Source organism: Neofelis nebulosa, chromosome 18, assembly GCF_028018385.1.
Source record: "Neofelis nebulosa isolate mNeoNeb1 chromosome 18, mNeoNeb1.pri, whole genome shotgun sequence".
In the NCBI taxonomy this organism is placed as follows: domain Eukaryota; kingdom Metazoa; phylum Chordata; class Mammalia; order Carnivora; family Felidae; genus Neofelis; species Neofelis nebulosa.
In genome coordinates this window covers 42,306,053-42,333,970 of record NC_080799.1, presented here as the reverse complement: position 1 = coordinate 42,333,970, position 27,918 = coordinate 42,306,053, and the positions used below count along the sequence as shown (strand labels likewise).

The 27,918-nt window shown below is 55.4% G+C and overlaps 1 protein-coding gene and 1 long non-coding RNA gene across 3 annotated transcripts; one reads left to right on the top strand and one right to left on the bottom strand.

Annotated features, from left to right (window-relative positions):
• NLRC3 (NLR family CARD domain containing 3) lies at positions 1-27,918 on the bottom strand. Of its 2 annotated transcripts, none has more exons than XM_058711361.1 (20): positions 27,623-27,918; positions 19,289-19,381; positions 18,835-18,896; positions 18,383-18,584; positions 16,549-18,286; positions 15,476-15,562; positions 12,681-12,764; positions 12,139-12,222; positions 10,671-10,754; positions 9,390-9,473; positions 8,892-8,975; positions 8,150-8,233; positions 7,519-7,606; positions 6,952-7,035; positions 6,385-6,468; positions 4,237-4,320; positions 3,739-3,822; positions 2,997-3,080; positions 2,535-2,618; positions 1-2,210 (listed from the first exon to the last, which is right to left on the bottom strand). In XM_058711361.1, exons 4-20 carry the CDS (start codon positions 18,558-18,560, stop codon positions 2,127-2,129), a joined length of 3,183 nt encoding a protein of 1,060 aa, XP_058567344.1. In that variant the 5' UTR covers positions 18,561-18,584; positions 18,835-18,896; positions 19,289-19,381; positions 27,623-27,918; the 3' UTR covers positions 1-2,126. The 2 variants fall into 2 exon arrangements, with proteins under 2 accessions (XP_058567344.1, XP_058567343.1); XM_058711360.1 differs by having other exon boundaries at positions 7,523-7,606.
• LOC131501353 (uncharacterized) lies at positions 12,429-18,581 on the top strand. Its single transcript, XR_009256760.1, has 3 exons — positions 12,429-12,951; positions 14,073-15,438; positions 18,471-18,581. It is a non-coding gene; the product is annotated as an uncharacterized LOC131501353 (long non-coding RNA).

Sequence of the window (27,918 nt, the reverse complement as noted above, 5' to 3'; positions counted from 1 at the left end):
TGCTGTTTATGGGTTTATTGCCTCGCTCCAGTTCACCGCTTGGTCTGCTCTATGATAACAGAGCTATTCCTTGTAAATCTCTCGCCTTTGCTGGCTGGTGACATAGAGAGCCTTGTCAGTAGGCTGCTAGGGAGGCGGCTTGCTCCCGAAGTCCCTGGAGAGCACGATTTTTCTCCACTGCTTTGGCCCCTGAGGTTTCTTTGGTGGCTAGGTTCCTGCAGGGCATGGCTTTGTCCGGCAGTTGGCTACCACATCTTTTTTTCTGTCGAGTTCTCCACTCAGCCAGAAACTGCGCAAACCGGAAGACAGCATGGCCACACCTTGAGAGTACTAAGAGCCAAAAACCATTCTGAAGTTCTATATGTAGCAAAAATAACTTTCAAAACCCAGTAATCCAAATAAATACTACCCAAGACCCATATTCAAAAGTCTCCCATTTCCAAATACTTTTCTTTATAGCTGATTGTTTCTCTGCAGTCGAGGATCCAGTCAGAGATCCTGCGTTAAATTGTCATGTCTGTTTAACCTACAATTTAAGACAGTCCCCGGCCTTTTGTATTTTTCATGACATTGATCTTTTTGAAGAGGTCAGGCTATTGTTTTTTGCAGAATGCCTCTCGATTTGGATTTTGTCTGACTGCTCCTTCCCGATTAGAGTCAAATCAATAGTTTTGGTGAGAATACTGCATCGGCGACGTGTCGTCAGCGCCTCCCATCAGGAGCACGTGATGGCAATTTCTCCCATTCGTGCTGATGGTAAGTTTGACCACGTTGTTAAGAAAGCATTTGCCCAATTTTCCATCTTTAAAGATATCTTGTTCCCCTTTGTAAATGCCCCATGTGGGGTGATATTTTGATAATTCCCCTTTGTAAGTATCCCTTTGGGGTGGATAGCTTCTTCCTCGATAGGCTGTCACCCATGGTTTTAACGTACATTGATGATTCTTGCCCGAATACTCATTTTTTTTTTAACATTTATTTATTTTTGAGACAGAGAGAGACAGAGCATGAACGGGGGAGGGGCAGAGAGAGGGAGACACAGAATCGGAAACAGGCTCCAGGCTCTGAGCCGTCAGCCCAGAGCCCGACGCGGGGCTCGAACTCACAGACCATGAGATCGTGACCTGAGCTGAAGTCGGACACTTAACCGACTGAGCCACCCAGGCGCCCCCCGAATACTCATTTTTAAGGGAACATTGGGAACAACATCGATTCGTGTTCAAACTGTAAAATCTTGATAAGCATTTTCCTTGGTTTTTTAGTTGGTGAGAACTGTGGTGTCCACTTGGGACCTGTTTCCTTTCATCACAGACCAACCCCTGAGGGAATTTGTGCCACATGGAGCTCAGCTTGCTCGCCTGCATGGGGACACGACAGGCGCAGCAGCGGTCTGGGAAGCCGGCTGTAGAATAACATTGAGGCGTCAACATGTAACACGCTATTGACGACCAGTGTGCCAGACCCCACATGACGTGTGTCGGACGTAGTCCTTGCCTTTGAGAGATTTGGTAACCGATCAAAGACAGCAAAAACCTTGGAGAGCTTAGTCTCTGTGTCCGGAATTTTATAACTCAAAGCCTTAATTTCTCTTCAAACCAATTCTCACAGTTTTTCCGTGTATCTCTGAGGATCATACTCCTAAAACCTTCTGTTCTTCTTGAGAAAAGGAAGGTCCCTTCTGTCACCCGTGCCAAACGGATACTCTGCATAGGCTTGAAGGTGACAGCTCACTTTAGAGTGAGGGGATGATTTTAACCAGTGGAAAAGGACAATGAAAACAAAAGGGGCGCGTGAAGACCTCGGGGTATGAAGAAGCTCACGCCCGCTTCTCACCGGCTGGGCTTTAAGGCCTGTGTCCCTGAGTCCCATGGCAGACACCTTCCCTCCTCTGTGCCACAGCAGGGAATCTGCGTCACCCCTGCCCGGTCGGAACCCGGGGCGGGAGAGGTGCTCCCAACCCCTTTGGCAGCATCCCTCCTGCCTCTTGCAGGAGACCAGCTTTTGTGCAGGTCAGCGTCGTTCCCAGACCACAGGGACGGGCCCTGGGCGGGGAGTTTTTGTTCACAAGCTTCCAGTTGCTTCTGTGTTCTCTCGCCTGATCCACCGGGCACTTTTGCGCTCACATTTCAACAGTGCACGAAGGAGCGTTGGTCTTGATAGCCTCCGAGATCATCCTGGCGCCAGACTCCCCAATGTGATTTCCCTGGAGGCTGGAAGAGAAGGATTCGGACCCGGCTTGAGAGAGGGGCTCAAGGGCCAGAGGCCTGCAAGTCCCTTTAGTAAAGAGCGGACAGTCACTACACGAAATGCAGAACTCCAGGCAAGACCAAGCTTCCAGGATCCCTCCTGTGGGGAAGGCCCAGAACGGCTCCCTCTTATACCAGGCTGCCCTGCAGAGCCGCTGAGAGACCTGGGAGTCTGCCAGCTCCAGGAATTGGGCGGAAGGCAGGGCCTGACCTGGGAGCCGTGAGCCTGCGGGGTTGGGGGCGGGGGGGTTGGACCAGAATGGCAGGGAAGGGCCGAGCCCCACTCACTTGATGTGCTGGAGGCCGTGGTTCCCAGAGAGTGCCGTGGCAACGCATATCACCCCGTCCATCCCCAAGGAATTCTCTTGAAGACTAGGCAGAGAAAAGATGCAGACACCATCGTGAGCCATTCGGGACAGAACACGCGCCGGGAAGCAGCGCTGCTTTGATCACAGGTGTCCCAGCAAGAGCAAGGTGGCTTTTACCCCTGAGACCAGTGTCTACCGGTAGCCAGGTGGTCCCGTCCGAGCGCCATGGAGGATGGAAGACCAAAACCACAGGCATTAAATGGCTTACCTCTGACATAAGCTAGATAGAATGAACAAACTCATCTGCAACGTGGACTCTAGTGCTATTTCTAGTCAGAGGGAAGCGGCTTACAGAGGAAGTCAAGAATGTCTCATTATGTGGGAGGTTGCAGCAGAGAAGTCTGCTGTGCCAGGGCGGAGGTAGGTCTCTACAACCACTCACTTGAGTCTTCGGAGACTTGAGTTGACCTTCAGAGCATTTGCCAGGGCTTTGGCTCCGGCCACCCCGATGGCGTTTCCTCTTAAGCTGTCAGGAAAGATATGAAGCCTAAAGCACAGCGATAGCTGTGGAGTGTAAACAGTACCTCCTCAGACGAGCACGGGCCGCTGGGCAGAGGCAGCAGGGACGTAGCAACCACGGGGGGCGGTTCCTCCTTCCTGACTCCCCGGCCCAGAACAGAGATCGGCTCTGGGGAGCAGGACGCACCAGGAGGGGTGAAGCTGGCCCAACCTGGGTGATTTGTTGGAGCCCTCGCCCTCCATCCCAAAGGAAGGAGAGTGGGGCTGAGGTGAGAGAGGAGACACTTCCTCCAGCGGTCCCCACATGCTCAGCATCACAGGACCACAAGAGCAGGAGTGACTGGGACATGCCTGAGACCCCCACTGAGCTTAAGTCGCCCCCGCCCCCGCCCGGGGTTTGGATCTACTCCTAGACCAAGGTCAGTGGCCAAGGACCCCTACAGAGGACCTCGGGATGTGCGCAGCCTGGGCAAGACCCGGGAGAGCAGGAGCCACAGCGGTGACTCCCAGGGAAGAGGTGTGAGGTGGCAGCGGGGAAGCTGGGGAAAGCTTCATCTCAGTGACGATATTTAAGTGGTTTGTGACTTTCCATGTAAATTGACATTTTGAATCAACAGCTTGGTTCGTTTGGGTAAGAGACAGCAACCAGAGACTGGAATACTCACTCGAGAATCTCCAAGGTCCTGTTCACAGCCAGGGCATCCCCTAGCGCCTGGGCCCCCCGGGCACCAATGGAGGCCACCTGCAGACTATGCAGAAGAGATGGGGTCAGTGCGGACAGGCTGAGGCGCTCCGGCCTGCACCTCGCCTGGCCCAGCTTCCATGCATCCTTGTCCTTCCTTCTCCACCCCTGGACTGAGGGCTGCAAGTGACAACATAGCGCTGAAAACTGTTGGCCTGTGATCCGTCCAGAGAACGCCGCGCCTCCGGCCTCCCCTGATGCCGAGGACAGAGATCGGGATGCTACAGATACGGGAAGGAGAGGTGGTTCCCTGGAGGGTTTGAGGAAAAACACTCCCTGAACCCCTACTTCTTACTTTGTCCCAATTGCTAACATTAGGAAACTTTAACACACCTTCTCGGCTGGGAAGCAACACTGATGTTTGGTATGAAAGCAGGGCTCAGGGCCGGCTGCCTGGGCGGCCGTGCACGTCAACACTTACTAGAGAGCGGTGAGGGCCGTGTTGGCCTTTAGTGCGCTGGCCAGTGCGGAGGCGCCCTCGTCCCCGATGGCGTTCTCCTGCAAACTGAACACAGAGCGTGACCCCCGGGCTCACAGGGCACGGGGCCAGCGGCACTCCAGCATGACGTCCTGAGCTTGGACCTTCTAGTTTTCATTCAGACCGCGCACACCGCAGACTAGACTCCCAGGGTTGCCGAGGGGATAACCGCCCCCGCGGCCTCCTAATTAACATGCAGAGGGCTCTGGGGTCTCTATGAACCTGGATCATCAGAAGCAAACACGAAAAGGGACACGTGGAAATACTCTTAAGGGTGAGGACAAAAAAATGGGCGTGCCAGCCAGAGAATTCAGTCGAAGCCCTTAGTCCCTGGCCATTCTTGCTCGTCAGGGTTTTACATCTATTTTTTTTTTTTCCTTCCCTTCCACATTGGAGTAAAGTCAGTTCCTAGCGCAGTAAATGATGGAGAGTTTACCTCGGGTGGCATTGGGGTGTTGAAGGGAGCAGTTTGGATTCGCGATTTTAGCAGACGTGTTAGTGCGTGTGGTGCCCTGGCCTGATCCTGTCTCGGGTGGGCGGTTGTGACCGAACGAGCCGGCATCGTGGGCCACGTGCTGGGGGGATGGAGGAGCCCATGGGGTCTCCTGCCCCCGTGTGGTCACGGAGGCCACCGGGAGAAATAGGTCTGAACTGAAACCTGCAGGATGAGAGTTGGGGGAGGGGGCCTGGCACATCCACGGAACCCGAAGAAATGGCACCAAGTGGCTGGCGTGCGAAATGACGGAAGCAGGCCTTTGGGGCCTTTGTTAGAAGCCACACCGAGGGGTGGGTTTCACTCTGCAGGCACTGGGCAGCCATTGAAGCATCTCAGGACGGGGACAGATACACATTTTGGAAAGATGTTTGGCCAGCAGTGTGAGCGGATGGACTGGATGTGGAGGCTGCTACGGGGACGCAGGGTGAGTGGAGCTGGTGGCCTGACGGTGGCCGCGAGGGTAGAGGGAGACGGTGGGGCCTTGGGAGGAGAGTCGCAAGTGGGAAGCGAGAACAGAGACGATGTTTCTAGCTCGCAGGCCGGGTTGGCCGGGCCCGTCCGTGAGGTGGAGCTGAGAAACAGACTCGTGGGGAGGTGGCGTGGGCAGTGATTACGTGGGTCTGGGGCTCAGGAGAGAGGGGTCTAGACGCGGGGGCACCGGGACTTTGAAGTCCGGGAGTGTGCGAGAGGGCAGCTTCTGGAATAGAGAGCTCGTTCGAGACAAGATGGCCTAGAACACATCCCTGAGGAGCCCCAGGATGTCAGTGAGACAAAAGAACCAGGCAGAAATAGGCTATCCTGGATGCCAAGGGAGAAGCCATGGGCGCGGTCCAAAGCAGGTGAGACTCAGAGGGTTAGAGACAGGGTTCCCATTCACCTCCGTGGCTCCACTCGCTCGTGTGCCCAAGAGAAATGAAAGCGTATGTCCAGGCAGAAGCTTGTACACGAACGTTCACAGCAGCGTTATGAGAGCCAAACAGTCCAAACAAACTACCCAGATGTGCCGCGACAGATGAGGGGATAAATGGTATGTCAATCTGCACAGCGGAATAGGATTCAGCCACAGAAAGGAATGAAGCCCTGATTCATGCTGCAACCTGGGTGAACCTTGGAAACCTGATACCGAATGAAAGACCTTGGTGGCAAGAGGTCACTCGCTGTTCAGTCCCACGTACGTGAAGTGTCCAGTACAGGTAACTCCGTAGAGACAGAAAGCAGACATGTGGTTTCCAGGGGCTGGGGCACGGGGGCAATGGGGAGTGACCGCTGATGAGTGTGGGGGTTTGTTTAAGGTTTAAGGGAAATGGTCTACAATTGTGGGGATGGTCGCACAACTCTGTGAGTATACTAGAAGCCAGCGAATTGTATGCTTTATCTGGGTAGATTTTTGTGGTAGGGGGATTACGTATGAACAAAACTGTTTAAAAAACAACAAAACAGATAGGAACAGAAATATGCCCGCTGGCCTTAGGGCAGAGGAGGCTGTGTGCTGAGGGCCTTTGGCACGAGCCGAGCCGTGTGCCTGGTGGACCCCGGGGTTTCAGATTTCCTCGCCGCCCTGCCCTTCCCGCCGCTCCTGCCGAGGCCCCACTCACTCGAGGCTGGTCAGGCTCCGGTTGAGTTGTAGTGCTTGTCCCAGGGCCTTGGCCGCACCGGCCTGGATGAAGTTCCACTGCAGGCTGGGCAGACACAGACACGTGTGACCACGTGGGCCAGAGCAGAGCCCGGGAGGCTCTGGAAGGTGCAGAAAGAGGGGACTCCTCCCAGGAGAGCCTGATGGCAGGGAAGGAGTACTTGTAGGACGGGGTCCTGGCCACTGGTGGACACAACTCCTGCACCCCGCCTCGGGTCTAGTCCCAAGGGGTCAGTCAGCACTCTCTGGTTAGGGGTGGGCACAGGGACGGGCCCAAATGAAGACTCCAAATGGCCCCTGCATGAGGCTTGTGGCACTTGGAGGCGTGAGGTGGGTGCCCACCTCCCACCTTTGGCCTCTCAGTGGATCAGCCCCAGGAAGCGGGCGGGGGCGGGGGCTGGAGGGGGACAGGGCGCAGCCTACTGGAAGCCCCTGAGGCGTGTTGGGGGGGAGCCCGATGCCAGCGGGTATGATGGCCCCGCAGCGTTGCAGAGGGGACAGGGAGGGGTGGGGGGCACCGTAGACTCACTGGAGGGATGTGAGGGCCCGGTTTTCTCTTACTGCCAGCGCGATGGCCTGGGCGCCCTGGTCGTGGAGGAGGTTGGCTGTCAGGCTGGGAGGAAGGGATCAGGGGCGAGTAAGCAGGAGCCTGCCGGCGTGGAGCCCCCGTCCTTGCTCACCTGGGAATCCAGGCCCCCTCCTCCCCGAGGACCCACCTAGCTCGTGTTGATTGAGCGCTGGTGTGTGCCAAGCACGTGCCTTCCTGACAGCCACAGGGACAGGGTCCCGGGACAGATCATCCCCCCTGGAGGACTCACTCCTGATCCCTGTGCTGCGCTGCCCTGAAGATCTGGCCCCCCTCACATCACCACGGGGACTGGGGCACGGGGGCAGGCAGCGTCCCCACGAACCTCATCTGTAGGTTACTTATCACATGAGAGTGGAGGGGCTGCCCCCAGAGGCCAGGTCTCCTGGTTCCCCCTCCCCAACCGGGTCCCCCTCCAGCCTGTAAAATGACAAGGTGACGAGGGTCTGCAGCCCCCTGTCACCCTGGGTCTGAAGGGGCCGCAGGAAGCACACCCCGCCCCCGACTCACGTACTCCAGATTTTTCAGGGTGCTGTTGCTGCAGAGAGCTTGAGCCAGGTCCCGGGCTCCCTCTGAGCTGATGGAGTTTTCTCGCAGGCTGGGGAGAGAGAAGACCCTGAACTGCTGACCAGATACGTGGGGACTTGGGGGACACGAGCCCTGGCACTCAGGCTTCTCAAACCCAAGGAACCTCAGGGGTGACCTGGGCGTCCTGAGCGATCGGGTGTGAAGGGCCTCCGACAGGCAGGGCTCCCCGGCCGGCCAAGCATCTCCCTGTGGGACTGCCAACAGTGGGGCCACCCAGGAGGGAGCGGATCGGTTGACGGGCCCTCAGAGGTGAGGGGTCGGGGGCAGGCGAGCATGCTTGGCTGCCTCACAAGCTCGTGTAGCAGAGGGAGCAGCAGAACCAGCCAGCTGAGGACCCCGGCTGTCCCCTGCCCTCCAGAGCGGGTGGGATGCCACAGGCTCCGGGACCCAGGATGCTCCAGGACCCAGCTGCCCAACCACAGATGTCTTCCTAATGGACCCACAGAGGGAGGTGTGGCCTTCCCGGCCCCAGCCTTTCCTCCCAAGTCCCAAAGGCCCTTCAGACCCCTTGACCAAAGGGACACCCCGGCCGGAGAGGGAAGGCGGGACTTACTTGAGGCTGATGAGGGTCTGGTTGGTGCAGAGGGCCCCCATCAGCGCAGCCACACCTGCGTCACTGATGGAATTGCTCTGCAGGCTGCAAACAGGACGGGGCAGCGCTTGGGACGCTTGTCCCGGACCCCCCGGGAGCCACTGTTCCAGCGTGGGGACTGAAGGTGTAGGGCTCAACAGAGTGGGGGGACCCTGGGTGTTCTTCTCATCATCCCTCCTTCCCGTCCCCATCCCCTACCTGTTCCAGACCCTGCTAGGTCAGGGCAGGTGGCTCTAGCGTGACCAGCCCCCAAAGTTTAGACTCTGCCTTGATTTGAGTGGCTCTAAATGGCCCAGAGAAGGGGTTTGCGTTGTGCCTGCAGCCAGGGTGAGGGCAGCGCTGAGCTCCCCCAGCCCCCACCAAGCATGCTGCAGCTGCAACCCTCTTTAGTCGCCAGTGCCAGCCTAGGGGGACTTGGTGCTTGTGACTCTGGAAACTCCAGAACCAACACCAACCTCTGCTGTCCAGGGAAATGGAGCTGGTGGTGGGACGGAACAGCGAGGTAGGCGCGGAGAGAGACCGAGATCCCAGTGTGCCCAGGGTTGGCGGCTGGCTGGATCCCGGCAGGGTGGTGGCCCTGACTGACAGCCCTCTTCCGGGACCCGCCCACCTTCTAGATGGGACGTCTAGACCCATCTGTCACCCACCCAGGGATGTCACCCACTGCCCACGGCCACTCCTGAGTGTGGTCAGGCAGACTCACTCCAGGCTCTCCAGGCCCTGGTTCACCTTCAGGGCCTTAGCCAGGGCCTCGGCACCTTTATCGCCAATGCTGTTACTGGAGAATCTGCAAGAGAGAAGACAAGGGTGTGCTGGTTTTCTGGAGCAGCCTGGCGGGTGGGGCCCGGGGGTCAGGGTCCAGGGAAGCCCTCCAGGGCAGTGCTCTCTCTGTTGTCTTAAGGGTGCCCAGGGCACAGTCTGTTCTTGAGTCTGGTTGGTGGCCTCTGCAGGTGACTCCCAACTGCCTATGAGAGATCGACCTAGCAAAGTACGTCTGGACTCCCTAGCAGGGGCAGGGCCAACTCTTTGGTGAGAGGTTTTGTGATACTTCATGTGAAGTACCCACACGTCTATCCGTCCATCCGTTCATCCATCCATCATCCATCCATCCATCCATCCCCATGCTCGCAAATAATTTGTGATGGGCTGGGCTCTGTGCCGGTCACTGAGGATACAAATGTAGCCCTTCCGCATTTCTCACATGAGCTCCTTCAGACTCCTGTTCTGCTTCAGGGCATCTGCCGTCTGCTGGGCTCCCAGAGGCCCAATGGTATTCTTCTGCAGGCTGTGGGAGAGGGGAGGGGTCCCTCAGCAAAGCTGGCCGCAGCCATTCCCCCTCTCGGGACAGTCTGGGGAAGGGCGAGAGCTCAGAGACGACTCAGGTGCTCTCCCCACCGCGTGGGCAGAGGGGGCTCTAGCAACAGTCTGTGCATCATTGCCGAAACGATGCCAGCAGATTGACACTGGTATGTGGGGGGTCAGAGGCAAGGACGGCTGGGCTCCTTGCCCAGGCAACCCTCCCAACACTCAACAGTCGTCCTCCCTCTCGACCAGCCCGCAGCCTGCCTCCCACCCCTGCAGTCCTGCCTAGGGCAGACCCTCCGTTTCCGCTCTTCTCTGAAAGCTACTTCCCTTCATACTAAATCTGGAGGAGGGAGATGCTTACAAGAGAACCCCTGTGCGCATCCCAGAAGGGCAGGCAGGGCAGGACCTGTCCTGTGTAAGGCCAGATACAATCTCAACCAAAGGGAATTTTCACTGGTTCCAAAAGGGATCCTTTCCCTCAGAGCATTTCTTTGAGAAAACTTGGGATTGTAAATCTGTCCCTTTGAGAAGCGTATGAATCCTTTTAAAAGCTAAATAAGCCTTTTGCCGGAGTGATGGCCCCCAAGGGACCTCAGAACCACGTCTCTGAAAGGAGCGCATCGAGGAAGGTAGCACCACTCCAAGTTGTAATTGTCTGCTTGTCATAACGGCACGAGGAGCCTGGCTTTTCCTTTGGGTAAATAAAGGCAATCATTGAACGGCTGACGACCTTAACCACCAGGCAAACTGAGGAAACACTGTGGGTGACAGACGGTGCTGTCCAGTCCTCTTACTTGAGGACAAGTTATCTTGAGAACACGCGTGCCGTGGGTTGTATCTGCTTGGCTGTAGAAAGGGGTGAGATTTCTTTCTGTCCTGGCCAGCTCTGGGTTGCCAATGATGTGCAGTTGCAATCTGGTTGATTCTTCAAATAATGCAACTGTTTCCTTCTTTTCTACCTTTGCGGAGAGGATTTTCTGCATTGGCAGGAGGCTTTATTTTTAATTATTTCCCCAATACCTGTTCTGTGGAAGAGTGGACATCAAGATTTCCAGGGGTCATCTAGATGGGCCCGGAAATCTCAGGCCGTCTCCCCAATCATCCTTCCTTGCAGGAAACGGGCCCTTGGAGGAGGGGAGAAGGGGTGGTATCTCTGCTGGCCAGCACGTCCACTTACTGTAGCACAGAGAGGGTCCGGTTGGCGGCCAAGGCCTCAGCCACAAACCTGGCACCGTTATCCCTGATGGCATTGTTCTGGAGGCTGTGGAGGCAAGGAAGAGGTACATCACCAATGGCACAAGAGAGGGTCCAATGGTGGCCTTGACCCCTACCACAGTGTTACCAAGGCCCAGGGGGTGGGGGGAGCAGCTGACCAGTGCGTGCCCTTGCTGCCCACCACACAGGATTTGGGAACAGTTGGTTCCTCCCAGGGAATCATAAGGATTCCCTCTGAGTCTCTAAGCATTTGTCTGCTGACTGGGAACGGGGTGCGCATATTATCTGGATGACGATAGCTAGGTTGTCCGTAGTCTTAATTACAGCTAAAAGCCACAGCCTCCAAATGTTAACAAGGATGTGGAAATATCGGAACCCTCACCCATTGCTGGTGGGGATGTAAAATGGTGCGGACCTTGTGGAAAACAGTCCGGTGCTTCCTCAAAAGGTCCAACATAGAGTTACTGAGCAGTTTCACTGGTAGGTATTTACCCAAAAGAATGGAGAACAGGTACTCAAATGCTTGCACATGAATGTGTACAGCAGCATTATCCACAAGAGCCAAAAGGTGGAAACAACCCAAATATCCGTGAGCTGACAAATGGGTACGTTGGGGTCTGTTCATAAAGCGGAATGTTATTTAACCAGAAAAAGGAATGAAGTACTGACACGGGCTACAATGTGGATGAGCCTTCAAAGCATTATGCTAAGTGAAAGAAGCCAGACACAAGAGGTCTTATTGTATGATTCCATGGCAAACATAGAGACAGAAAGCAGATTGGTGGTTTCCAGGGACTGGGGGGAGGGGAGAATGGGAGGCGATTGATAAAGAATACAGTCTTCTTTTCGGGTGATGAAAATATTGTGGAACTACATAGAGGTGATGAAGGAACAACTGTGAACGTACTGACACTGAAATGTATACTTTAAAGTGGTGAATTTCACCCCAATAAAAATACATAAATGAAAAAACAAATGACAGTACACACTCAACTAAGGATGGGTACAACCACATATGCCAACTCCTAAAAGGAGCACAGCAAACCATAGGAACATTCTAGAGAATGGCACTTTCAGCGTCCTGGAAAACACCTCAGGGGAACATCCTGACACCATGGCCTTGGGGATTTCCCATTCGATGGAAGACAAGAGGTTTTCCTCATAGATTATTTTGCTTTTCCACCTGTATACAACCGCATCCTCCTTTTCCTCTATCCCTGGATTAGGCTGTACACACAAGGACAATGAGCACGGAAGAACTGAAACCTGAAACTTGTATAGATACGAGATCATGTGGCATCCACCTAGACAGGAGCCAGTATAGCATGCCTGCCATTTTGAATCATCTCCCACTCCATGGTTGGCACCTGGGAGAGGGTTTTGTGCGCCCTCTGCTGGTTATATCCGAACGTGGAGCAGATGGCGCGTACCTCAGAAAGGCCAGAGTGCGGTTAATCTTCAGAGCATCTGCCAGAGCCTTGGCCCCTTGAGGTCCGATGGAGTTACTGCGGAGGCTGGCGGGAAGAAGAGAGAGAAAGAACTGTTTTCTTTTATCCACTTCCCAGGGAGGAAAGAAAGAAGTTACACTGACCTTTAAATCTACACTCTCTGAAAATAACGGGGTTTAAGATTTCATGTTTTGTGGAGATCCTTATTCAGGTGAACAAGTAAGGAATTTCCCAGTATGGCCCCATGTGATGGGGGGTCGGCAGGGGGGGTGGGGGGAGGGGAGCAGGATCTGATGGACGTGGCTTGGGCCAAGTATGGAGAGGAGAATCATACCAGCTTCAGGGCCAAAATTCTGGTGCCTCCCTGGGTTGATCCCCACAACTGACGAGGAGCCAGGAATTTGCTCACTCTGCTGTCCTTCCAACTGACCGAGGGGACAGTGTGGTCTGGGGGACTTCACAAGATGGCTGACAAGCTTTCCCTGTCCCAGTGGTAGAACGTTGGCCTCTGGTGTCCTACTTACTCCAGAGCTGTCAGACTTCTGTTGACCAGGAGGGATCTGGCCAGAGCTTTGGCCCCTTTGTTACTGATCTGGTTCTCAGCCAAGCTGCCCAAGGAGAAGGAGAAGAGTGGTTATTGCTGGTCTACAACTGTCATGGCCTCTTCCTCAACACCAGGCTTGTGACCCAAACCTCCCGGCTTCACCAGCATCATGAGGGCCTGGACGCAGGTGGAGATGACGTGAGCCCTGGAGCAGAATCGCCCAGGCCAGGAAAGCCTCTGAGCCGAGTAAGGTAAGGCCAGAGTGCAGGGGACAGACCCTCACACTGGCAAAGATTCCCAAGGCAGAGTCTGGCCAGAATCCAGTACGACGGCTTCTATGCAAACAGGGCAGCAAAGAGCATGGGCAGTTACAGAAGTTTCCCACAAAGATCCCCAGCAGCAGTGTGCCGGAAAAGTACAACAATACTGATTTGTAGCATTGGCCGATTTCCATGGTGTAAATACTCTCACCATGGCCAATTTCAAGCAGTCCCAGCTTGCAAAAATTCCTAAAACTTTAAAAACCTGCTCTCATGAACTGTGGCCAGCTCACCACTGGCCCCTGTCCTTTTCTAGCACAGGGAAGGAAAATGGTACTAACTAGAATTAACTTCAAAGTAAAACAGAAACAGGGCGCCTGGGTGGCTCAGTCGGTTAAGTGTCTGACTTTGGCTCAAGTCATGATCTCACGGTTCATGAGTTTGAGCCCCGCATCAGGCTCTGTGCTGACAGCTCAGAGCCTGGCACCTGCTTCGGATTCTGGGTCTCCCTCTCTCTCTCTGCTCCTCCCCCACTTGCAATCTGTCTGTCTCTCAGAAAAATAAACATTAAAAACAAACAAACAAAAAGAGCAAAAACCCGTGTTCCTCAGAACAGCTTTAGGAGTCCCAGAGGCTGAGGGGCACCACGTGCCTGGGTTCTGGGCCTCCACGTCTCCTCTTTCTGTCCAGAAGCTCCCGGGTGCCCGTCTTTTGTGGGCATTCTGGCTGATAGGCCACTTTTAAAGGGGATTCTGTTGCGTAGAGTTTGAAGATCATTCATCCAGACCGCCCTCTACATAACCGTCCTCGAGTCCTAGAACCTCTGTCCCCTCTCCGCCCAGGACTTTTGTAACAGTTTTTAATATCTCATGAGCCACGTGTGTTTTCTGAAGGGGTGCCTTTTCAAACGGGATGTGGCCCCTGAGGACCAACTACAGAGAGGGGGAGAAGAGCACGTGGCCTTAGAAGAAATTTTGGCTTTTGTGCAGAATATTTTCTGAGCGTTATCCAGACTCCTTTATGCAAAACTCTGGAAGTTGACTATTTTGCTGAAGGCTCCCGTGAAGGAAGAATATTAATGAAATTAATTAATGTTATTGTGTTTCTTTCAGAGGGATTGCATTTCTATCTCTGGCTGCTAGCCCAAGGGGATCCTGCTAATAGCCGGCCCTCATCCAGTGCTTCCTCTGTGCCTGGCCCGTCCTCACCACTTGCCTTGAGTTAACCCACTGAAGCTGCTTCAACAACCGGAAGGGGGAATGTGCAGGAAAGGGTTAACCTTGCCCCCAGTTCCGGAGAGGTGACCTCTGAACGCTTGTAATGTCCTGCCTGATAAGTCTGTCTGTGTTTACCTGGGGCCCTTGGGCCGTGCAGTAGCAGCCTGACGTCCCTACCTCCGGAGGGGCTTCCCATGACCCACCTCCAGTAAAATGTCTGGACCCAAGCCCGGGTGCGCCTCCCTGGTTAGAACGCTTCATGTGTGCTGTTGCGCGTGGTGGCTGGAGAGGCGGGCCCCGTCTGCACCACCACAGCGGAAGGACAACTGAAAGCTTGCCCCTGTCTCTCGGGGGCCCGCCTCATGCACCCTTCCCTCTGCACATTTAAATCCGTATCCTTTTGATGTCCTGAACCACAAGTGCAGGTACAACAGCTCTTCTGGGTTCTGTGAGTCCTTCTAGTGAATCATTAAACCTTTGGGGGGTCCCGGAGACCCCAGACTCACAGATACCGTTTTAACCCCATTTTTACACTCCTTTGGCACAGAGTTGACTGTACAGGGTCACACAGAGCCCACCGCTCACCACTGTCTTCCGTGACTTCTTTTGGCTCCTGACTCACTCCGTTTTTGTTTTCTCAGAGATTATTCCTGAACCCAGAGGAAGGCTTAAGTGAGGATGAAGAATTCCTCTCGGGATCCTGTTCTCCAGACTCCTCTCCCTAGTTCTAACCACCCCCAGGTCACAAGCCCACTCCTCAGTGTTACTGAGACTTGGAAATGTGATCACAGGAGATTTCACAAGCACGAAACTCTCTTTTGCCGTCAGCACACAGACTTGTGTCTCATCACACCATTAAAGGTTCAGTGTTTAAATTTTATTTTTTTGTACTCGTTTAAATAAAAGTTCAAATTTAAATCCAAATTTTAAATTAAAACATTTCTAATTTAATTTCCAGAGCCAATCCTGTGCCTGTAATACTGTTTTGAGGGCAAACTTGAGAGGAGCTTAGAGAACATTGTGCCTCGCAGCACTTCTGAACGTTGAGTATCTGCGGAAATGCTCCCATGTCCACCAGAGCACCTGACCCTCACCATATCCCTTCCCTCTTCTTACAGGTGAGGGACCTGAGCCTCTGGAACTTTCCGGAAGGGGCAGCAACAAGCAGCCACGTGTTTCCAAGGCACCTCTCCTTGCAGGCGCCTCTGGCCGGTTGAGCAGAGAGGAGGACGGGAAAATAGCCCTGGACCCCGTGCGACAGGTAGGCACCCGGGTGGGGTCTCCCGGGTCAGCGTTACCTGATCCTCTGAATGCGACAGTCCTTCCCGCTCAGCACGCTGCCCAGCAGCTCCATCACGGGGTCCTGGAACTGGTTGTTGTCCAGCCTGCAGGCAGCAGAGCGATAATGAGTGGTACCACCGCCCGCGGGCGGGTGGAACGAGGCCCCGGCAAAGGGCCGCCCTCAGGGCAGCAGACACCTCCAGGCTGGCATCCCTTCCCTGGCCCACGTTTCCATCGCCACGCAGCCCCCACCACGAGGTGGCCCGGGGACCCGTGGTGGCACGCCCGCCAGGCTCGAGGTTTTCCCGGGAGGGTACGCCGGGAGCCTCAGTGTGGTGAGCCCCAGGATTCCTGCGCAGAGGGCGTCTCCCCGGCAGCCCCGTACATCATGTGTCCGCGGGACACGGGCTGCTAGCTCTGCTTCTAAGGGTGTGGCAGCTGCCCTCAGGTCCTGACGGCCCTGGTCTTAGAGACACTGAAGTCCAGAGCAGGATGGGTGATGGGCGGGAGGGGTGGTGGTGGAGTAAGTGGGCGCGGCCTCTGTCGGCAGAGGGGTGGCTCACAGAGTGCCGTAGGTTGAATCGTGTTCCCCAGAAAGATATGTTGGTGTTCTGAGCTCCCGCCGCCACCCCAGCGCCTCAAGCTCATGACCTCATCCGGAACCAGGGTGATCGCGGATGTCATGAGTCCAGACGAGGTCATTCTGAGGGGGGCGGGCCCGTAAGCCAGTACGACTGGCGTCCTTGTCAGAACACCACGTGGAGACAGTGACACGGAGGAGGCGCCCGTGTGACCACCCGGATCGGAGTGATGCGTCTACAAGCTGAGGACTGCCAGTGAACAGCACGAGCTAGCGAGGCAGGAAGGCTTCAGAGGGAGCTCAGGCCTGCCGACCCCTTGAATTTGGACCGTGCCCCCCAGAGCTGTGACAGAACAAGTTTCTGCTGCCTTAAGCCATCCGTGCTGTGGCCCTGCAGGCGGCCCCCAGGATGCTGCCCCGGGGCGGGGGGCGTGGTGGAGGGGAACGGCCTTCCAGGCCCCCGCTGTCTCCTCCGACCCGCACCGCGCACACCCCCACCCCAGCACCCACCTCAGGCTCCGGCAGTAGAGCAGCTGGGGCAGCAGGCTCTGGAGGACGCCCTTGCTGAGGCACAGGGACAGGTTGGCCTCCTGGACGCAGGCGTCTGACACCTGCAGGAGGTAGGCCAGGGCCGCGTGGTGCCGGGGGCCGGTCAGCCCCGCCAGGCTGCCGCTCTGCATGGCCTCCTCCACGCCGCGGGCCAGCTCCGTGTGCCGCAGTTCGTGCAGGCAGTGCAGGACGTTGACGGCCCGGGCGCACACCGCCACGTCGGGGCGCAGGCAGCCCTGCAGGAGCTCGGCCGCCTGGGCCCCGTAGCCCTGGTGCTCCCCCTGCACCAGCAGGGAGCCTGCCAGCAGGGCGTTGACCCCGGGGGAGAGGAGTCCTGAGAGGAAGCGCAGGAACACATCCAGCCGCCCGTCCTCGGCCTGCATGGCCCGCTGGGCCGCGCTCCTGAAGTGTGCGAGGAAGCCGAGGCGGGGCCAGGACATGCCACCCTCGGCGAAGAGGTCGAAGATGGCCCGCCTGGAGGCGGCGTAGTAATACGCGGCCGCCACAAACTCCTGCAGGGACAGGTGCGTGAAGCAGTAGGCCGTCGACGCGGCCAGCGTCTCTTCCCGCTGCAGGAAGCGGCTGCACAGGCCGCTCTGCAGCAGAGCGAGATCCACGCCAAACGCCTTCAGGTCCTGCTCGTAGAACACGTACTTCTTCCTGACCAGCCCGTGGAAGGCCAGCCGCCCCAGAGTGCCCACCATCTTGCGGCAGCTGTGGGCCACCTGCTCGATGCGAGGGCTCACCTTGCCCTTCTCCTGCCCGTCCCCGCCGAGGGCCATCCTGAAGTACCAAGAGTAGAGCTCGCACAGGGTCCTCGGAGTCTGCTGCCTGGCGTCCTGGGGCCCCGGCCCGCTGTGGCGCAGGTGACCCAGGGCCGACCCCGCAATCCGGCAGAAGGCTGGGACCGTGCACATCAGGTACAGGGCCCTGTCCGCCCGCACCTGCCTCAGGACCCAGTCGGAGAGGGTGTGGTCCTCGGGGAACATCTCCTCCAAACACGCCTTGATCTCCTCCTCGTCAAAGCCCCGGATCTCTGTCATCCGGTCTACCAGGCCCCCCGGGATCTGGCCGGCCACGCTGGGGCGGGAAGTGACCCAGACAGAGACTTCTGGGAATAGGTTGCCCCGGATGATGTTGGTGATCAGATGGTCCACCTGGATCTCCTTCTTGGGGTCCGTGCAGGCCACGGTGTTGGAGAAGTCCAGAGGCGTCTTACACTCGTCCAGGCCATCCAGGATCAGGAGGGTTTTGGGTGGGGCCGCCGCCGCCGCCGGGCCGGACTCCCCGATGTGCGAGAAGACGGAGCGGACGAGTCTGTCCGCAGACAGCTTCTCGTGGGTGTTGAGATCTCGGAAGGTCAGGGGGAGCACCAGGGAGAAGTCCTTGGCGACCTGGCCCCGGGCCCAGAGCTGGACAAAGTTCCTCACCAGGGTGGTCTTGCCCACGCCGGCTACCCCGATGGTGATGGAGATGCGGGGGGGGATAGACACCCGAGACAGAGGCAGGAAGAGTCTGTCCAGGGTGAGGCTCCTGGCCGGGCGCCAGGCCCCACGCGTGGTCTCCACCTGTGTGAAGTCATGTTCCCTCAGCTGTAGGTCTGTCAGCCCCTCCAGCAGCAGGAGGCTGGTCAGCCTGGGCGGGGGGCCGCCTCTCGCCCTGTTCAGCAGAGCCTCCCGGCACTTCTGTATCCTCGAGTCTGCGGGACAGAGGCCGAAGGGGAGGGCTGGGGAGGGTGGGGGAGGGGAGGGCAGCGGGGAGCGGGAGGGCCCAGGGACACCCTCCTTCCGCCTACCGTCACCGTGAGGCCCTAGGGGGGCCTGCGGCACCCTGTCCAGGGGCTCTGGGGCCTGGGAGCCCTGACTGCTCTTCCCGGCCAGCAGGTCCACGAGGGCTTTCACTTGCCCAGCCGGGGAGCCGGGGCCTCGGCCCTGGCCTGCCTCCCCGCCGGTCCGCACCTCCTGCTTCCTCATGGGGTCCGCGATGGCCGCCAGCAGCTGCGAAGAGAGGGCCTGAGGTGCCGTGTGCCGCGTCACCACCCTGGCCTGGGACAGGTGAGTGAGCTTCCAGCGATGGGGAGGGACCCACTCCCTGTCCTTCCCCAGGCTGCCGGTGGCCCCCTCCGTCCGGCCTCCAGGAAGGGCCGGGAAGGGCCGTTCGTTTCTGGGTGGCGAGCGTCGTCCCTGACGCCAGGAGCATGGTGGATAAGAACCGGGCCCAGGCTGGAACCTGAGCTCCGCCACTTACTGGCTGTGTGGCACCGGGCAGGCCGCCTGAGCTCCTCGTGCTGTGCTGTCCTCATTTGTGACCTGGAAGTGGAGACGGGGTTAAGAGCAGGTCTGCTCCCGAGAAGGGGAGAATGAAGGAGGTCAATCTGGAAAGGCCGCGTGCTCTGTGAGCCCAGCTCTGTGACCCCCCTGGAAAAGGCAAAACTGTGGAGAGAGGGAAAAGATCATCCGTGGTTGCCAGGAGGGGAGGGGTGAGTGAGTCAGGAGGGAGCCCCTGGGGACTCCTGACCCCAGCAGCGCCCTTCTCTGCTGGGCGCTGCAGTGTGGGGCCACCGAGAGGCGAGAGGCGGAGCCGTGCGGGGCCCCACCTGCTCCCGTCGCTTTCCCTGAGGCTCCAAGAGGATCCCGTGTGTCCCTCCCTCAGCTACGGTGGGCGCTCCAGGACCCCCGGCGCGCCCCTGCCCCCTCCTCACCTGCAGCGGGCGGGGTGTCCGGCCCACGGCAGCTCCTCCGGCAGGGCCCCACGAACTCAGGGGGTGGGGGTCAGCCATCCCTCGCCCAGGGGTCTAGGAGAGAAGACAGGACAGGGCTGAGCGGAGGCCACACCTGCCACTCCGGATACCAGCCGCTCAGTGAAATGGGTCTGGCCCGTGTCTTCTAGCTTGGCGGTTCTCTGGGTCTCAACGATCGTCACTTAGGAGGGGTCACCTGACTCCAGCCCCAAGGATCCGACATGTTCCCTGACCTTGTGCTTGCACTGGGCTTTCCTGGCACTCTAACCCAGGATGAACCTTTTTACCTAGAAGATGCTAAAAGGGGCTTGACAACAAGTAGAATAGCGTTTTCCAGCCGTTCCGTCCGGAGCACTGTTGAAGTGTTAAAGTGCAATGAATTCAGGGCAGGCCGTGTCCAGCCCAGCTGAGGGAGTCTGGCAGCGTTTGTAAGAGGCCAGGGGGAGGCCTCGCTCCTTCTTCTTCTTCGGACCCCTTGGCTGTTCCCCCTCTTTTGTTCTTCTTGGCGTCAAATCCAAGGGGAAAAGAAACCAGATGGGGTTCTGACTGAAGTCTCACTAATGTGGATAGATCGGTGTGGTGTCACTGAGGAAGACAGTCTTGGTGCGTTGTATCTCCTTTCCCATCAAATATTAAGTATTCATGTTATTTCCCATCATTTCTCAGTGAATTCTTACTGCAGTATGAATAACTTCATCTCTTTCCTAAAATCGCAACACTTATCCTGAACAAGTTTTCCCACGTGGGTCAGACCCTCCACCTCCCCCACGCAGTGGTGAGTGACGGGAATCACACTGGGCATCCTCGTCTGACTCCCAGGCGTGGTTCGAGCCCAAGCCGTCAGGCCTCATGTTTGTGATCGTGTCTAAGTTGTTCTCTCCTCTTGGTAAAAGATTCCTTCGCTTCCTTGTGTCCTAGCACCATTCAGATAACACCACATGATTGCTCCTGAAGGCTTCCTGTGCTCCAGACGACGATCTGTTAAACATTGTACTTACATCATTTAGCTTCTTGTAACAACCCTTATTAAATTGTCACCGCTCCCGTTTTATGGATGAGGACATTGAGGCTCAGAGAGGTTAAGTGACTGGCTCGAGGCGACACAGCTGGGGAGCAGCTGAGTTGAGAGAGAAACCAAGGCTTCGCTGACAGCAGCCTTTGTGCTGGACAGTCTCCTGCCTCTTATAGTATGTCCCCATGTTTTTCTTCATTAAAAAATTTTTTTTAATGTTTATTTTTAAGAGAAAGAGACAGAGCATGAGCAGGAGAGGGGCAGAGAGAGAGAGGGAGACACAGAATCCAAAGCACGCTCCGGGATCTGAGTTGTCAGCACAGAGCCCGACTTGGGGCTCGAATTCACGAGCCGTGAAATCATGACCTGAGCCGAAGTCGGATGCTCAACCAACTGAGCCACTGAGGTTCCCCTTGTACGTCCCCACATTTAAAAAATTAGGCATGTCTGTTAAATTAGCAAATACCTTTTTAGCAGTATTGACACAACCACATGATTTATTTCCCTTCAGTCATTGAATCAGGAGGTATTTATTGAGTGCCTTTTGTGGCCTGTGGGCACTGGGGGTCTGAAGGGAACAAGTTAGACAAGGTCCTGACCCTGTGAGTGTGATCCGGGTGGGGCACATGACAGTAAAGAAACCCAGTGAATGAGTGAGGCCATCTGACATGATTAACGCTGTGAATGAAACACACAGTGTGCATGGAGGAGTGGGTCGGCTGTCACGGTGGCCGGGGAAGGCCTCTGTGAGAAGGCCACTTAGGAGCAGAGATCTGAAGAGTGAGAAAGCGTTAATTACACACAGAGCTAGGGGGACAGCAAGTACACATGCCTGTGCATTACTGGGGCAGAAAAAGCCAGTTGCTGGAGCACAGTGAATGGGGGTAGGGGTGGGGCTCACAGGATAAGAGGACGTTTGAGACCCACTCACCATCATAATGGCCATAATGCGTTTGGGTTTGTACTAAGTGTGGTGGGAAGTCACTAGAGAGTGACATGCTGGGTTCATATCCAGTCTCTCCTTTAATCTGTGAGCTACACTACAGATTTTCTAACATTGAACCAACCTCAGGTTCTTGAATACTATCTTCCACGTGTATTAAGCTGTGTAAAACAGGGTGGGCTAGCACAAGAATAGATACAGAAGTCATCAGAACATAATATAGAGCTTAGGAACAAATATTTATATTACTTGCATATGAAGGAATTTGGTAATGTGAAAAAAATAACATTAAATTAAAAAAAATTTTTATTTAGAGATCAGTGGGGGAGAGGGACGGAGAAAGAGGGGCAGAGGGAAGTCAAGACAGAATCTTAAGCAGGCTCCATGCTCAGCATGGAGCCCAGCAGGAGGCTGGATCTCACAACCCTGGGGTCACGACCTGAGCCAAAATTAAGAGTCGGAGGCTCAACTAACTGAGCTACCTAGGTGCCCTGGTTGTTTTTCTTTAAATTTGTTTTGAAGTTTATTCATTTTTGAGAGAGAGAGAGAGAGAGAGAGAGAGACAGAGTATGAGCAGGGGTAGGGCAGAGAGAGAGAGGGAGACACAGAATCCGAAGCAGGCTCCAGGCTCCGAGCTGTCAGCACAGAGCCCGACGCGGGGCTCGAACTCACAAACCACGAGATCATGACCTGGGCTGAAGTCGGACGCTCAACCGACTCAGCCACCCCAGGGCCCCCCTTGGTGGTTTTTCAATTAGGTGCTAGTGCAATAGGGAAAATGAAAGAATAAAAGATTTCAGGATTGGAAAAGGAAAAAAAAAAAAAACTACTCTTCACAGTTGACATGATTATATACATTGAAAATCCAAAACAGTCTACAATTGATTAGAACTAATACATGAACTTAGCAAGGTTTCTGAACACAAGGTCGGTTTAAAAAAGTCATATCTATTTCTGCTTATCAGCAACAATGAAATTGAAAGTAAAAGTTTGAAATATTTAAAAAGCAAATATCTAGGGGCGCCTGGGTAGCTCATTCAGTTGGACGTCTGACTTCAGCTCAGGTCATGATCTCATGGTCCATCAGTTCGAGCCCTGTGTTGGGCTCTGTGCTGAGAGTTCAGAGCCTGGAGCTGCTTCGGATTCTGTGTCTCCCTCTCTCTCTGCCCCTCCCCTGCTCATGCTCTGTCTCTATCTCAGAAATAAATAAGCATTAAAAAAAAAAATAGGAATAAATTCAGCAAAAAATTTGCAAGACCTCTACGCAGAAAACTAAAAACAACACTAAGAGAAATGAAAGAAGACCTAAAAGAGGGATTTACCATGTTCATGGATTGGAAGACTTACTATTATTAAAATATCATTTCTTCCCAAATTGATCGATAAATTGAACGACATCCTAATCAAAATTCCAGCAAGCTTTTTTGGTGAGGAAGGGAGGGTAGAAATTGGCAAGCTGATTCTAAAACATATATGTAAAGCAAAAGACCCTAGACTAGCCAAAATTATTTTGAGAAAGAAGAACAAAGCTAGACGACTTCTACTACCCAACATCAAGGCTTAGTATAGAGCTGTAGGTTTTGGCACAGGGCCGGCAGATAGCCCAGTGCAATATGACAGAGGGTCCCGAAACAGACCCACACGTCATGTGTGGTCACCACATTTACAACAGGGGCTCCACTGCAAGTCAGGGGAGAAAAGATGGTCTTTGTATTACATTGTATTGCTCCAATGGGATATTCCTTTCGGAAAATGGACCTTGACCCCCGTCCTCCCACCACACACAAAGATTAATTCAAGCTGGATCATAGATCTAAATGTGAATGCTAGCCCCACCAAGTGTTTAGGAACAGTTACAGAATACTTTCAGGAACTTGAGCTAGGTAAAGACTTAAGTGGAGCACAAAAAAATCACTAACCGTGAAAGAAATGAGTGCCATATTTGGATTCATTAAAATTAGGGATATCTGTTCAACAGAAGACAGTTTTAAAAGGGTGAGACAGCAAACTACTGACTAGGAGATGTCTCCAGTACATTTAAAAATCCGGTAAGAAACAGGGGCGCCAGGGTGGCTCAGTCAGTTGAGCGTCCGACTTTGGCTCAGATCATGATCTCACCTTTCGTGAGTTCGAGCCCCACGTCAGACTCTGCGCCGACAGCTCAGAGCCTGGAGCCTGCTTCGTACTCTGTGTCCTCCTCTCTCTCTCTGTCTCGCCCCTGCTCACGCTCTGTTTCTCTCTCATAAATAAAAAAAAAAAAACATTAAAAATCAGTAAGAAACAGCTCAGTTAAAAGTGAGCCAAAAAATTGAAGATCTGTCACAAAAGATAATATCCTTAGTCATCAAAGAAATGCAAAGTGAGGGGCGCCTGGGTGGCTCAGTCGGTTAAGCGTCCGACTTCAGCTCAGGTCACGATCTCGCGGTCCGTGAGTTCGAGCCCCGCGTCGGGCTCTGGGCTGATGGCTCAGAGCCTGGAGCTTGCCTCCGATTCTGTGTCTCCCTCTCTCTGCCCCTCCCCCATTCATGCTGTGTCTCTCTCTGTCTCAAAAATAAATAAACGTTAAAAAAATTTAAAAAAAAATTCTAAGAAATGCAAAGTGAAATCACTTCAGAGAAGTGTTTGGTAGTGATAAGGCCAAATAGGCATGTTTTTGTGACGCAGCAGTTCTCTGCCTGGCTATGTATATCTGACAGAAACAAGTGTTTATATCCATCAAGACACAGTATTGGAATGTTCTAGCAGCTTTATTCATAGTGTCCAAAAAAAAAAAAGGAGAAACTGCCAATATCCATCAACAATAGAACGGGATATGTGTGTGTGTGTGTGTGTGTGTGTATGTATTTTTTGTAAAGTCGAAACAATCAGGTCCCGGGTAGTAATGACAGTGAAGGAACTGCTGACAAACTCAAGTGGCTGACTCTTGCAGACACACAGTGAACAAAATGTCACCCCGGAGAGAACATACTCTGTGAATCCGCTTATGGGGAGTTTAATGTCAGGCCCAACCTATCTGACATGATAGAAGTCAAAATAGCAGTAGTTACCTCCTTGTATAAGTTGATCTGGGCGATCGATATGATCACCGATGGGTGCAGATACACAGGTGCCTACAGATGTAAAAACCCGCTGGGCTCACTTTGCTCTCTGTAAGCTGTACCTCCGCAGCCATCCAGATCTCCCCATGTGCGTAAACCAAGGCCGAGCAGTGTCAGTGCAGCCTCTTAGCACGTGAGGCCAGGACAGCAGGGCCTGTGTCCTGCTGTTGGCTTGGGTGATGTCAGGGCGTGGCCCGGCGGCTTCCCGTCATTGGTTGTCCAGGTACACCCACAGGTGACACCCTGCCCCTGCTGCTACTGGGGGTGAGGTGGTGGCTAGGGGAATGAGGGGACCATGTGGAAGAAGGGCCGGGCCCAGGGCTCCTCGGCTCTGGCAGGACAGTGTCTAGAGCACTATGTGTGTGTGTGTGTGTGGGTGTGGTAAAATATACACAGCATGAAATTTACCGTTGTAACCGTTTTTAAAGCGTACGACTCAGTGGCATTAAGTACATTGACAATGCTGTGAAACCGTCACCACCGTCTACCTCCGGAATGTTTCATCCCCGCGATGGGAAGCCTGCCCCTATTAAGCACTAACTCCCCTTGTCCCTCCTCCCAGCCCCTGGAACCCAGCCTTCTCCTTTCTGTCACTACGAATCTGACTCCTCTAGGGACCTCATGCAGTATTTGTCCTTTTGTGTCTGCTTTCCAGGTTCATCCTTGTTGTAACACGTCTAAAAATTTCACTCTAAGTCATGTTCCGTCTTTATAGTTAGATCACATTTTGTTTATTCATTCGTCCATCGATGGACACTTGGGTTGTCTCTGCCTTTTTCCTCTTGTGAATAAATGCTGCTGCGAACAAATACCTGTTCAAATACCAGGTGTACAAGTACCTGTTCAAGTCCCTGCTTTCGATTCCTTTGGGTTTATATACTCAGCAGTGGAATTGCTGAATCTTATGGTCGTTCTAGGAAGAACTATTTTTAAAAAGCCACTGCTTAGCTCAACCGCCTAGAGGTTTATTTGGTGTGAGGTATGGCCTCAACACGTATGTATTTTTTTAATAAAAATTTTTGAGTTTATTTATTTAGGGTGAGAGCGAATGTGAATGGGGTAGGGGCAGAGAGAGAGGATCCCAAGCAGGCTTCACTGTCAGCGCGAAGCTTGATGTGGGGCTCAAACTTAGAAACCTCGAGATCATGACCTGAGCCGAAACCAAGAGTCAGACGCTTAACCGACTGAGCCACCCGTGCGCCCAGTCAACGCGTGTGTGTTTTGGAGCTCCCCTGGTGATTGTAAGGAGCAGCCAGCATTGGGAACCGCTAGGCCAGAAAGGCCGGGCAAGTGGCAGCGGAGGGTACAACAGCAGGGGAGAAGAGGCAGGGCAGAGTAGTGTCTGGGAAGGTGGCGGGGGGGAGCTTCCCCCTGCCCCCACCTCCAGTCCCATGTGCCTCTCGGCGTTGGGAGCCAACACTTCCTCCGGGTCAGACACTCCTCTTTCTTGCCCTGCTGACCGTAGGGCTAGGGTTCCCGGGGTTAGCAAATTAAGATACAGGACACCCACTAGAATCTGAATTTCGCATAAACAGCAGTTCTTTCAGTGTAAGTATATCCCATGTATTACGTGGGATGTGCTTCTACTTTAAAACACAGGGCCAACCTCAGAGGCCAGTGAGGGTGCTCCCCCCACGGGACAGCTACCCGGCCGCGTGTGCGCACAGGCCCTGTGTGCAGCCCAGAATCCGCCCCTGCAGGGTGGAGCTTGCCACGGCCCGAGTGCCACACACGCCGCCAGGGACGGTCAGGCCGTGTCCAGTGCGGACAGCCTTCAGTGAGAGCGGAAGGAGGCCCTGCGACCAGCTTAAAGAGGGGAAGATGGGCGGGTGGTCTGGGCTGCCCTGGGCCATCTGAAGGCCAGAGTCGTTCTGAGCTGTGGTGGGCAGGGCCAGCCAGCCAGACAGCTGCAGACCACGGCCACCCCCTGGAGTGGGCTTCCCCACACCCCCACATCCTCCAGAGCCTCACCCGTGGGGTGCGACGCAGCCGAGGACCTGTGCTCACTGGCGTTGGTGTCGCTCAGTCCCCGTCCCTCAGGACGGACAGCGGAGCTCACGTCTCATCCCAGAGAAGACACAGGTCCCGATCTACTCATTTGCTCTGCCGGCAAGTCCCGTCTTGTCCCGTGCTGCCCTCCCAGGGGCCTGCAAGACAGCCAGCCTCTCTCTGTCCGCCCGCACTTGGGGACTGTACGTTCGGACCCTGCAGCGCCGACCTGCCTGGGCCGCCCTCACCTCAGGCCACAGCCTCTCGGATGCTCCTGTCTCCAGAGACTCCCTTGCCCCCGCCCCGCCTCTCAGGGCCCAAGAGTTCAGTTCTCAGCCCCTTGAGGTGGCTCAGCACCGTGGCCGTGGACCTCTCGAGACCAAGCAGCCTTTCCTAGAGGTGGGAGAAAGTGGTGGCTTTGCCGCAGGACACAGCCCTTCTCATACTGCACTGCCCGTGGGACAGAGGAGGTGCTGCCGGCCTACACCCCTACTCGGGAGCCAGCCACAGGGTGGCCTGTGATGGCCACAGTGAGGCCCCGGCCTGGGGAAAGCGTGTGTCCCCGTGGAAGAGACCCAGAGGCGCCCCAGGAACCCAGGAGCCCGACCGTGGGGAGGACCCCATGGCCAGCAGCCACCGCAGGCACAGCTCGGTGACACCTCTTCTGAGAAGGCCTCTCTGGTTACCGGCCCTCTCAGAATGATGAGCCTCGCGTCCACCCAAAGGTGTGGCTAGAAGAGACCCCTGGGGGCTGCTCACCCAACAAGAGGGTGGTGTCTGTGGGGCAGGCACTGAATGCCAGAGCCCAGCCTGCCTGCGCCGTCTCCCTGGGCCCTCAGGACCCCGGGGGCAGGTCTGGTATTGTCACTGCTATCTTACAGGTGGAAGGTGAGGCCAGGGATGGAGCCCGGGTCTGCCGATGCCAAGTTTAACCCCTAGGCTGCTCAGCCTCACTCTGCCTGCCTGCAGCGGTTTCTGGTTACTTCCTGCTCCTCCCAGCCCATCACTGGTACCTGGGGAGCTGGGCTTTGTCCCCTTGGCCCATCGTGGGCTGCCCTTGGGCGCATGTTTCTTTATTCCGTACGGTGAACTAGTCCTGCTCGGCAGCTCCCGGCCCCCACGGGGACACCTTCCCGGTGCCACCCAGCCACCGCTCCCTAGAGCAACTCAGGCCTTAAAAGTCACGGTCCTTCCTGCCGGCGGTCTCTTCCTCCTCCCCCATCCTGCACTGAGGCAGCCTGGACTCGACTTACCTCCCAGACCTCATTTCCCTAGGGATGCCGAGACTGAGGGGCCGAGGGTTCTCCATCCTGGTGCTCCCGGGCTCAGCCCTGCTCCAGGGGACAGAGGCAGCTGCGTGGTGGCGAGGATGTCCTGAGATTCTCTGTGGCCGGTCAGCTGGGCCCCGAGCCCTCGGGATCTGTGCGGGGCGGGAGCAAAGCCCTGTCGGAAGGGATGGGGAGGCACTGGCTGCACAGGGCAGGGGGGCTCCGGCCCGTCGGCTCCTGCAGTCCCCCAAGCCCACCGGCTGTCACGGCAGCTGGGCTCC